This window comes from Hypomesus transpacificus, chromosome 12 (genome assembly GCF_021917145.1).
Source record: "Hypomesus transpacificus isolate Combined female chromosome 12, fHypTra1, whole genome shotgun sequence".
In the NCBI taxonomy this organism is placed as follows: Eukaryota; Metazoa; Chordata; class Actinopteri; order Osmeriformes; family Osmeridae; genus Hypomesus; species Hypomesus transpacificus.
In genome coordinates, this window is record NC_061071.1 from 3,660,189 (window position 1) to 3,672,688 (window position 12,500).

Consider the following 12,500-nt stretch of genomic DNA (forward strand, 5'->3'; position numbering starts at 1 on the left):
TTACAGCCCTGTGTACACACACAGTATATACACACACGTAGTAAGGTAGAAACGAGGCAACACGCCGAGATGGTTCACTACTCACTTCCTCCTGGTGGCCAGAGAGTCCACAGCTTCCCTCAGGGGGGCTTTGAGAGGGATGGACTCTCTAGCACCGCCCTGTTGGACACTGACAGACTGGGCAGGCCTTCTATTGGGGTGGCCACACACTTTATGGACCTGTGGGGTGGCCAGAGAGAAGACGTGAGACACGTGTTCTCTTTTCGCACAAGTAACACAGTTGTAATTGGTAGGGAAGGTGCAGCACATGGGGAGCATGAACAAGGCCTGGTTTTCCTCCTTGGATGTAGAACACTTCTCTATGGAGCAACCACAAAGCAATCAGACTAATCCCAAAGGAACAACAGAAATCAATGAGTTGCCCACTGAGGCAGAGAATAGGTTGTTTATGCTCCGGGCTCTTTTGTCAGCTTGTTTAGTTGTAAAATTCCGTTCTGCTGGTGTACTCTCGTGTTCAACTGACATGTTTTTCAATGCTGAGGCCTTCACCTTTCACCTCAGCTAATGTTCTCATAGCAGGGAGCTATGAAGAGTGCAAGGGCAGCGTCTCTCCACAAGGTGGCAGAGTTACTTTGAGACATATCCAGCATTCATATGGCCACGGAAAATTCAGGACTAACGGACAGCTTATTACCAAAATCACTAACAACAAGCCTTGATGAGTTGGTCAAATCAAATCAAATCAAATCAAATTTATTTGTATAGCCCTTTTTACACGCAAGCATGTCACAGAGGGCTTCACATGCGCCCATAGAACTGCCCCTCAACCAACCTAAACCCTCAAGGAAGACAAGGAAAAACTCCCAGAAAAACTCCCACCGGGAGAAAAAATGGAAGAAACCTTGGGAGGAGCAATTCAGAGACTGGTGACTTTGGGGTTCCTCCAGTGGCCAGCAAACTAAATGTGAGCCTTTATTAAACACAAATTTCCACCGCACCCCCCACTTAGCCTCCAGTCAGTTGACAGCTGTCGGCCACCATTTGACAAGAAGGTAAATACACTTGATGTAAACAGACACGTAGCTGCACGGCAACATTTCCATATTGACCGCCTGCAAATCATAACATAACTCATGACCCCAGAGCGAAACACAGTAACAGCCAAAAATAGTTTTGGTGGAGGACTTGGGCCTAGGCTTGAGTGGGTAGCGGTTCTATCCAAGCTGAGCTGACTAGAGAACTACCCACATGGTATATTTGGAGTGTTCCAGGCAAACTGTTGTTGTGTGGTATGTGCAATTTCAAGCCACTTATGTTTGGTCTGTGCTCCACATTCTTCTGTGACAGAGTGGTAGCAGCTGGGATAGTGGGCTGAGTTTAGAGGATTCTATTAACATACAGTAAAAATGGAAAGTACTCGTCCTCTCCACCTCTTTCTCATCTCTACCAATCAGTCCATTTTTGCTGAAGACATCTCGGCTGTGTGCTTGCGGACTAATACGACCTTTCTGTTTGACCACCAAAACACTCCAACTCACCAAACATAAGATATGTAATGATTTCATCATTTCGATCACTCGTGAGGAATTTGAGCAATGTATTTGACAGCATCGGCTGAGCTCACGATGCTTTGAGGGAACATCTCGAACCGTAAAAAACGAATCTCCCCGTGAGGGCTCCCACCTGGGCGGAGAGGCGTGGCCCGTTCTTCTGAGCGTGTGCCACGGCGTCGTGGACCAGCGTGTGAACACCCAGCAGCACCTGCTCTATGTCCTGGTTGCCGTGCATGCGTGACGACAGGCCCTCCAGGGAGCGCACAAACTCCCTCCAGTGGGGGTCCACCTCGGCCATGCTGGCCAGACAGCCGCGCACCACGTTGAGGCAGTAGCCCATGCAGGGCTTGGACTGGGTCAGACCCTGGCCAGACACAGCAACAAGACACACTGTAGAAAACACTGAAACACGCACTCTTGAATTCATCAGTTAGCCGTTAAGAGGAATTGTTCGAAGGGACCGTCACGTGTATGTGTTTTGGACATTTGGAACAAGGTGCATTAGAATTCATGCTGTTTAGATTGTCTTACCTGGCAGTGAGGGCAGAACTGCATCCTGAGCAGGGCTCGTCTACACTCTCTAGTGAAGGTCAGGTGGTCCGTGGTGTTGATCACCTCGATGCCCAGGTGCAGAGCCTGGAGGAGGAGGCGGCCCTGGACCCCCGAGCGACCAATCTGATTGGCCAGAAGGCTGGGCACCTCTCCAAATGGCACCAGGTCGCGGCGCGAGGACCTCACGCACTCCGCGTAGCCGGGGGCGATGGCACTGAGGCCCGGGTTGATGAGGTGGTTGTAGACTAACGGGAAGAGGGCGTCGAAGAAGCGCTGGACCAGGTCGTCCACGCTGAGCTCCGAGCCCAGGATGAAGAGACCGACGTCGGTGAGGAGCTCCCCGACGGGGGCGGACGCCTCCGCAGCCATGTTCCTGTAGGACTCCAGGAGGAGGGTGTTGGTGTGGTTCTCCGTCTGCTTCATTAAACCCTCAAAGGTCTCTGTCCAAAGGAGAGAGAGGGAAGGAGAGCGAGAGAAACAAAAGAAATATGCTCAAAATAAATGGATATTCTCATTCCTACATGGTTCCGTTTGGGTCATAACAGTGTGGTCGGCTGAGTCATAGGAAAGCCCAAACTTGTAGCTGGGTCACAACAACAAAACCACCGCTTGCTAACAACTAGGCAGCAATGTTTGACTGACCCAAGTTCTTCTGAACATGAGTGTGGATGGGAGAGAAGAAGGGGAGAGGAGGAGGATGAGAGGAGATTCAAAGGCTTGTTCTGGCAGCGCAGCAGGAGGTGCAGAGCTGGAGCAGTGCTTGGGGGAAGCTAGCAGGACAGGAGGCTGGGCCGGGCCCCCTGCCTGGAACCCTACTGAGGCCAGGATGGGAGAGCAAAGCTGCTGCAGCACTGCCCTGAGGGAACACCCTCCAGAGACAGACGGGAGGACTGAGAGTTGAGAGAGAGTTGAGAGAGGCATGGAGGGAGAGAGAGAGAGAGAGAGAGAGAGAGAGAGAGAGAGAGAGAGAGAGAGAGAGAGAGAGAGAGAGAGAGAGAGAGCCTGAAGGAGAGAACTACAGAGAAATAGATCAATGACAAAGACACTACTGAGGCAAGACTGAGTTCTTTCACACTGTCACTGTCAATGAAACACTTGTGAGGACGATTCATTTCGAGGGGAAGCATCGCAACAATGTAAATGTTTAGTTGTGGTTGTAAGACTACCGTAGGCTTATTCAGATGACTGATGTCAGTGACAGGGATACCTTAAGAGGTAACTGTCGATCTTTGTAAACTTTTGTAGCTGTAACATCTGAGGTTCCTCTGTGGTTATGAACAGCAAAGTGTCTCATGCACGGGCTGGTGAATCTGCCACGAGGGAACCAACATATCATGACATCCCCCGGTCTCTGCCACTGAGTGTACTTAACAATATCAGTGTGTGTACGTGTGTGGGTGTGTGTGTGTGCGTGTGTTTGTGTGCGTCAGCATGTATACCCCAGGATAACAACACTCATTCTTCCTAATCCTATTTCAATATGCACAGCAGGACCAGACCTCATCCAGTGATTTACCCCCACAAGCAGATCCGACACCCAAGGCAAAAGGAAGTTACAGTAGCATGACGCAGGGCACACTGTTCAAACCAGACTGACTTCCTCAGTTTGAACAGCGAATCAACTTTGAAAGTCGCAACTGTGCACGTTCACAACACAGGTCATCCACTGTGTCAGATTGCTGTCCCGTTCACAACAGGTGCACAGTGTGAAATGTAGTCCAACAGTTCCTGAGCATGTTCTCAGACATGTGAAAAGAAAAAAAAAAAAGAACTGGTAAAGGCAGTGGAGCTTCTAGCTGGCCAAGCGGTTCCCCCGCCTTTCTCCACTACTCTGCTCTAAGAAGTGACCCGTGGGCCTATTCCCCCATCATGTGCCTGTCATGGGTTGTAGTGGAGATTTGGCCGGCCCCAAGGTGAGGGCCCAGGGCTGGGTAGAGGGGCTGAGCCATGAATGGTGTGCACCAGCGCAAAGAGATTGACCGAGGGCACCCTGGATAGAGGGGCCGGAGGGGCCGGAGAGATGCGGTGCAGAGCTGAGCTGGGAGCCGCGGGCCCGGGCAGAGCTGGGCACTGATGCACCAGCAGGAGAGAGGAGAGGGTGACAGGGTGACAGGGTGACAGGGTGAAAGGGTGAACTGCTGCGGCTGAATTCCCTAACAGGAATGTGTTGACCTGAGGTGTGTGCACATATGGGTGTGTGTGGATATGTACAAGCATATATGTGTATACCCATGTGTGTGTGTGTGTGTTATGTGTACGTGGATGAATGAGTGTACGTGTGTGTGTGTCTCCTGCATGTCGTGTGCGTGGAGGGATTACTCCAGCAGAGCACCTGCTGTACGTGGCTGAGCAGAGCTGCTGAAGGTCCCACAGGGATTACCGCGCCGCTTCTGGGGGGCTTCGCCAGATTAGCCTGGCCGGCTAATGAATCCCACTTGTCAAGCAGCACAAAGAGTGTGTGTCGTACACACAGAGGAGAGGACTGCAGGGCAGAGGAGCGCAGATGTGACAGGCATCAACAGGTAGCCCACAGCCGTGAAGAGGGACATTGAAAGTTCAGGGGGAAATGTGCCCCTAATTTACCATTTGGATTTATCCTCTTAACTTTAGAACAGGCCATTGTCCGAAACGCATGCACAGAATCTCCCCCTCCATAGTATGGCCTATTCGCCCTTGAATCCTGATCATAAAGTATACATTACTAGTCATTTAAACTGCCGTGAGTGAAAGACAAGGTGAAAAACGACCTTTCTACTGCAGTCTCCCTGCAGCTTATTTCTCTTTGAAAGCCTCTGCAAGATGAGATAAGGGGCTGACTGCAGCCTCCCAGACTTTTTGCCGGCATCAACTGTAGGGGACGCCCAAGGATACAGAGAGAGAGGAAGGGGGAGGGAGAGAGAGAGAGAGAAGGACAGGGACAGCAACAGAGGAAAGAAAAGGGAGAGGGTGCAGGGAGGGACAGGGAGAAGGAGTGGGAGAAGGTGAAGGAGGAGAGGGGGGAGAGGAGGGAGAGGGTCAGGGAGGGACAGGGAGAAGGAGTGGGAGAAGGGGAAGGAGGAGAGAGAGGGAGAGGCAGAAGAAAGGGCAGGTGGGGGGGGGGGGGGGAGAGAGGAAGAGAGGGGAAAAGAGAGAGGGCAGGGTGATGGAGCGTGGCGCAAGAAGTGAAGGCAAGCCACGAAAGACAGTCAATAGGGGAAGAGCAGAGAGGGGGGAACAACACACACAGAGGAGGGACTGATTAGTGAGGATGGGGAGGGTCAGTAGAGGACAGACTACGGCAAAGAGTCTCGATTGAAAAAGGAGGAAGCCCACCTGAAAGCTCTTGGGTCGCTTTAGACCTGGGATACACAACAGTGACGCCTCATCTCACGTCCTCAAACAGTTGAAGTGTTTTCCTTTCATTTTCCCCTAAAGCTCGTTCCAATACTGCTGGTTCCATCAACCCAAACTTCAACGGTCACACTTGTGCCATTGTCTGGGAGAATTGGAGTTCCATCAGAGCTAGCGCGTGTGTCAGGGAGTCAGCATGAGTGTGTGCATGGGCCCTGGTAAGGTTTGGGATACAGCACTGGGATACAGCACTGGGATACAGCACTGGGATCCAGCACTGGGATCCAGCACTGGGATCCAGCACTGGGATACAGCACTGGGATACAGCACTGGGATCCAGCACTGGGATACAGCACTGGGATCCAGCACTGGGATCCAGCACTGGGATACAGCACTGGGATACAGCACTGGGATACAGCACTGGGATACAGCACTGGGATCCAGCACTGGGATACAGCACTGGGATACAGCACTGGGATACAGCACTGGGATCCAGCACTGGGATCCAGCACTGGGATCCAGCACTGGGATACAGCACTGGGATCCAGCACTGGGATACAGCACTGGGATACAGCACTGGGATACAGCACTGGGATCCAGCACTGGGATACAGCACTGGGATACAGCACTGGGATACAGCACTGGGATCCAGCACTGGGATCCAGCACTGGGATACAGCACTGGGATCCAGCACTGGGATACAGCACTGGGATACAGCACTGGGATACAGCACTGGGATACAGCACTGGGATACAGCACTGGGATCCAGCACTGGGATACAGTACTGGGATACAGCACTGGGATACATCACTGGGATACAGGACTGGGATACAGCACTAGCAGAGCAGACAGACGCCCATGAATGATGCAGCAGAGTGCTGACATGACCCAGACACACAACCTGTTACCCTGCACCACGTCCTCCCTACCCCCCCACCCCCCCCTGAGCGACTTGCACCGATGCCACTATCAGAACAAGCACGAGACGTTCCTCCCCTATCTGCCTGGAGGCCGGGCCTGGAGGTTGAAGCTCCTGCTTGAAGGAACCATGCAGGGTTTGGGGCTGAACTAGGCTGAAGACCAACGGCTTACTGTGTCTCTGTCGAACAAAAGGCAGGTTAGTCGCCTACTTACAGATGCTGTGATGACTCACTCATGAAACTGTATCTGAGATTGTTGAGGTACTTCTCAAGACAAATGGCAGGGAAGAAAGGAATATGGTGTTCCCCTATCCCCATGTCATTATGTCCTCTGGCCCCAGAGGGGAGCTTAGTGGGGTGGGGGTGGGGCGGAGGGATGGTGAGGGTGGGGTCGGGGTGGGGGGGCCACCGAGACGCTAGAGGTGGAGTGGAATAAAGCAGCTGCTCTCTTTGTTTATCATGGCTCTCCTGGTACCTGTTTAATGACAACCATTTGTTATGAGGTGGGCTCTAGTGTCTCGGCCCAGTCAACAGCTCAGAACTCTCCTAGGGCCTGGGTTGATGCTTCACTGATTCTTATGTGTGTGTGTGTGTATCTCCCAGGGGCTTCAGACAGTTGATTACAGAACAAACAGGGAACTCCACCACTAGTCTCCACCACAGAGGAACGTACATAACCACCTCCTGTGTCGTTCAATATCTTAAGATATCATATGGCATCTAAGAAATTCAGGATGCTTATTTAGGGTTTTATAGAATTGTTCCTGTTATCCTGGTCTCAGAAAGTTGAATAAATAGTTCTTGGAGGTCCTTATTCCTTCCTACTTTACAGTTGGCACTATGGTTCTGGTGCTTCCCGGTATCTTGGCAATTTAACACTGAGATTTTGTAAACTACCTTCAAGCTCTTGTAAAAACAAATACACCTGTGCCATTGCACACTGCCAAAGCATTTCTGCTTATCACCACGGTAGAGCAAAAGAAAACCAATGTGATCAACCAACAGGTCTGGTCTGAACTAGTGAGCGTGGAGTGTACATGCATGTATGTGATATAAAGCAGTCTGACAGACACCTGGAGGTCTGGCTTCACTCTCTGACCTCCTGCCAGCCATGTGGACGACATCAGTCCAAATCCAAACTGAGCGTGTGTGTGTGTGTGTGTTCCTATGTCTGTGCATGTGCGGGCAGCATACTACCATCATCCAATGTTCACAGTGAAACACACGGGACTGTCCACCAGCAATTTCAACCTCGACAAACTGCCCCACCCAGTGTCACTAACAACCTCCACACCAAGCCATCAATCTGTCCATCCACCCAGCCGACCGCCGCCACGCATGCTAATATGCCAAATCAATCCCACCCTATTAGAAACAATCCATGTTTGACCATGCGGCCGTTCCAGCCATTAGACTGACACATGTTAAATCATCCAACAATTGCAGAAAGGGTTTTTAATACAATCCTGCCGAGGCGTTGCCATGCCAGCCTCCGTGGCTAAAAGGCTTTTCCTCTCATCCCATTTGCCTTCCCCTCTGACTCTTAATTGCAGCATTTCTCATTTTCAATAATGCAGACTGATCTGGTTATAGGAGACAGCGGGCTGTTTAACCCTGCGGTATGAGGCATGGTCAGGCCTTGGCCTCGGGGGGGGGGGGGGGGGGGGGGGGGGGGGGGACGGACACAGGCGACTCTCTATGACTCCCCCTTCTTGTTTCCATCTCCTATCTCCCCTATCTCTCGCGCAAGAGAAATACACGTACGCATCAGCACAACAACACGCGTGTACCTGCGCAGTGAGAGCGAAATAGGCTGGGATTTCCCCCACTGTTGACACACAAACATAAAGAGATTGGATACTCAAACAACCTGGAAGCAGTGAGCTCCTTAAATCCCCCCCATCAAACCCAGAGGGGCAGCGGGTGAAGATTGTGATCCCAAGGTGTGATCTGTCAGCCAGACCCAGCCAGACGAGCTGGCTAGTCAGCTTATGAAACTGAAGAGCCGTTAAGACCACGCTGATGATGTCTTCAAAGGCTGATAAACACAGAGGAGGGAGGGAGGGAGGGAGGGAGGGAGGGAGGGAGGGAGGGAGGGAGGGAGGGAGGGAGGGAGGGAGGGAGGGAGGGAGGGAGGGAGGGAGGGAGGGAGGGAGGGAGAGGGAGGGAGAGGGAGGGAGGGAGGGAAGGAGGGGGAGAGAGAGAGAGAGAGAGAGAGAGAGAGGAGAGAGAGGAGAGAGAGAGAGAGAGAGAGAGAGAGAGAGAGAGAGAGAGAGAGAGAGAGAGAGAGAGAGAGAGCCTGAAGGAGAGAACTACAGAGAAATAGATCTGAGAGAGAGAGAGATGGCGTGGGTTTCAATCTAACCAGTAGGGGGAGACATTTTTTTTCTTTCCAATTTCAGGGCCCACATCAACAATGAATTTCAACGTGTTGAGTAATGACCGCCCCAGTGAGTGGAAGGAAAGAACTTAAATAGGCTTGGTATCTATGATGGATGAAGTCTAATACTGACTCTCTGTAGTCAACCTTGGTTTGACAAATACACCGTTTATTTTTTGAAGTGGCCTTTAAAGATAATGACCCCGGGCACAGTAGACCTCTACTTATACACTCCCATGCAGAAAAGGCCATTTCAACTATCCATTACGTTTCAAATGTTACAGGGAGGTGGGGTGCTGTTGGGAGTCAAAGTGGAGCTACTCAAACAGACTGAGATTCGAGGGTGGAGTCGGCCTTTAACTATTTGTCTCTGCACGTTCAGGCTTTTCTCCACGAGAGCAATGCGTGCGTCTGCGTGTGTGTACCTGTGCCACTGTGTGCCTATGAGATATATGTCAGTCAGGAATGTGGTCGGTCAGGCAGGGAGATGGAAGTCAGTGTGTGTGTGTGTGTGTGTGTGTGTGTGTGTGTGTGTGTGTGTGTGTGTATGCGTGTGTCTAAACAGGGGGTAACCCTCGTCTGTAAGGGGCTGGGTTCATATATAGTTAGAGAGAGGCAATTCATACTCGCCGTCACCCAGAGATAGGAGGAACGATGCCTGGGCACGCCATGACACACACACACTCTATGTCTCTCTCTCTCTCACACACACACACACACACACAGTACAGGAGTGTGTCTCAGCCCACCATGTCGTGAGCATGCTGGCAGGACAACAAAGATCAGATGTTCAGATCAGCCATAAAAGGCTTTTGTGTTCTGCTTGTCTTCTTTGGCTTTGGTGAAGTGTGTGTGTGAGTGTTCTCACATCACCATCCAATATGTACTACCAAGCAAAGGTTCGCTTATTGACATCTTTTGTTTTCCGATTCCTGTAAGATACACAGTAGAATACTGCACCACACTTTACAGAGAGCCCACAACATACTGCACCAGAACACTAAACTATTTCACCTCCATCCAATTTCCACCGACTGGACCCCGTTGCAGTATTGTCTCTGTGGAAACATTGGTCCAAAGTGAAGCCTGATAGAAATTTCCACAGGAATCTTTTTTTTCTTTCGACTGTGTCTCCTGGTTCAAAGACATTCTGATGCCACCTGCTCACAACTGTTGAGCAATGCGAAGATGGCTCCTATTTATGTGATTCATCACGCCTGAAAGGCCGTGGCCGCGAGAAAAAGAGGCCTGCGACATCCGATAGGCCCGCCAAGCTCGTCGGCCACTGGTGAGTCACTGTCTGTGGCTTGGACCTCTGCGCGGCCACAAAAGAGCCCAAAGATTCCCTTTGGTGACACGGCGCGGTCGACGACAACAAAGTATTCCTGGGCATCAGAGAGCATGCCTTCAATGGGCTGTTTTGTTTAGATTCTCAGTGTACTGTAACCCTGCCACATTTGAACGAGGTTCTCTGATGAGACACAATCCACTTGACTGTGTGGAAGTCATTCTTTTACAAAGGAGCCCATTCAAATCTATATTTAAGTAACCTTGTAACATGTTTTGTTGTCCGGCTATTCTGTGAAACAGGCTTTGGGAGAGCGTAATCACATCTTAATGATGTACTTAAAATGGAGGCTGTTTAACTTTAGCACAAAACTGGAGCTGAGAAGTCTGATTGAGTTAGCTTAACAGGCCTGTCTGTGTCACAAGCTACAGACTGCAGGGGAAAACAGTCAGCATCAGCTTGTTTGGATGCAATAAGGAGATTTACTTCCATCAAGTCTATCATTAACACACATGAGGCTATGTGCTGACTCGTCTGTATATAGGGGGACAGTATGGACATTAAATCCCTCTTCAGTTCAGTAAATCACAGGATAAGTGGAGAGGATAACGTCCATACTAACTTGCAAAATACTTTACACAATTCAGCCCTAATGCCAAAATATGTTGACACTGACACTTCAAAACACGACATTGTTCTAACTAGCTAGTGCTTATGATGGTTCCAGGGGGGATATCATTTCGAAACTTTCCAAATGTATTCAATATCAAAGGATTTCAAAGTTACAGGCAGAGCCTAGTTCACATATGTGGTAATCTCAGAAGGAGGTCGTACAACAGCAGAAGTATTTGTCAGGCAGCGCACCTTATTAGTTTTGGAGAGGTAGAGAGAGAGAGGGAAGCGAGGAGGAGGAAGGAGAGAGAAAGACAGTGAGAGGTAGAGAGATAGAGACGCAGCGAGAGAAAGACCAAAAAGAAGCGAGGGAGAAAGGGTGGAAGAGAGAGCAAGGGAGGAAGAGAGAAAGAAAAGGAAAAAGCAAAGACGATGGACGGAAAACAGCTTCGTTATCGCACGGCCCCAGCCGTGCGGTCCGGCCCGGTCCAAACACAACACACAGTCTGGCAGCAGAGTTCCAGCTGACTGGGGCTGGAGGTCCGTTTACTAATGCCCTCCATCCCTGGCAGGAGAGCTACCCCTGGAGACAGACCAACTGGCCATTTAGAGAAGAGATTCAATCTAAAAACCAGAGAGATGAAAACAAAAAAAATGGCAGAGAAGAGAACAACGCACTGTATGTCCAAAAAGAGGCCCACAAAAACGACAAACACCCACTCAGACACTGACTGGCAGACAACCCTAATTTAGCGCAAGACTGAGGTGTAACTAGAATGAAAGCTTCTTTGCTTTTCTTTGCCCCCCATCCGTCCTGACTGGGTGGGGAGGAGGGTTGCTGGAGAGAAGTCACTGTGAATGAGTGGGCTCAGTATACCTGACTCCTGTCATCTGTAGAGTAAACTCACAGGCTTAAGGGGTAGAAATCAGGGTGTGGGTGGCGGGGGGGAGGGGGGGGGGGGGGGGGGGGAGAGGGGTAGAGGCTTGGCCAAAGTGTGCGTGTGTGCGACCCTTCTGGCTCTGTACCAGTCAGACCATGTGTGGTGTTTAGCGGCCTTTCCCCCTCTCCACACGCCGAGAACAGGCCAGGGACACAAGGGAGCAGCCGGCTCTGACCTCTAGTGCTCGGGAGAAAAACACAACACTGTCTGGGTGGTGGGGGACGGCGGGATCAGGGGTCCTCGGTTTCAATAAAGGAGGCATTGTTTCCGAGCGGCAAACACAGTCAGCTGCGCTGAGGTGTTGTGGGAGTGTGTCCTGGCTCGAGTTTGACGGCGGGCCGGGGGGGGAGGGGGGGGGGGGGCAGGAAGGGGGCGGGGGAGTTACACACACAGTAGCGAGTGGCGTTGATTTTGGTACTAATGCCTTCCGTTATAGGATCAAGGAAACCAGTCTCAGCTGAGATAGAGAGAGCAGACCTGCTCCTCCAACAGAAACAGTCATGGTTCACCTCAACCCTGACCTGGGGCACACATACTCTGCTGGACGTGCTCGGAGACACTGTACAGCTTGTACTTTGACTGCCTTTCCAAAGTTTACGCGAGGTCACATGCCGTCATTGAGGTCACTTCAAAGAGTCGCCGTGGACCAAATTCGGCTTCAGACGACAGCTTTCAGACAGTGTTCCGACTGACAGGCCGCAGTTCCGACCTTCAATTATACAAACGGTAATGCACTCCACTCTGAGAGAGGAGGAGAGCAGAGAGGAGACGAGCGGAACACTGATTACAGGAGTGTGTCTCCTCTCTCGCCGTGCCCAGACAAGGAGCTCGGTATCTATCAAAGGTCTCTGGAGTCCACACACTCAGACGGCCTCTCTGTCCTTATCTGGGAGTGCTTCCTGCCAAACAACAAACAAACAAACC

General features: G+C 51.1%; 1 protein-coding gene across 1 annotated transcript in view; it reads right to left on the reverse strand.

The window, feature by feature from the left end:
- Positions 1–12,500, reverse strand: part of gpc5a (glypican 5a) — a 74,253-nt gene that overhangs the window by 47,276 nt on the left and 14,477 nt on the right. Inside the window, exons 3-5 of the mRNA XM_047030484.1 lie at positions 2,085–2,545; positions 1,684–1,917; positions 86–219 (exon numbers count right to left, since the gene is read on the reverse strand). Coding sequence (XP_046886440.1) covers positions 86–219; positions 1,684–1,917; positions 2,085–2,545 — 829 coding nt within the window. The remainder of the gene's footprint in view (positions 1–85; positions 220–1,683; positions 1,918–2,084; positions 2,546–12,500) is intronic.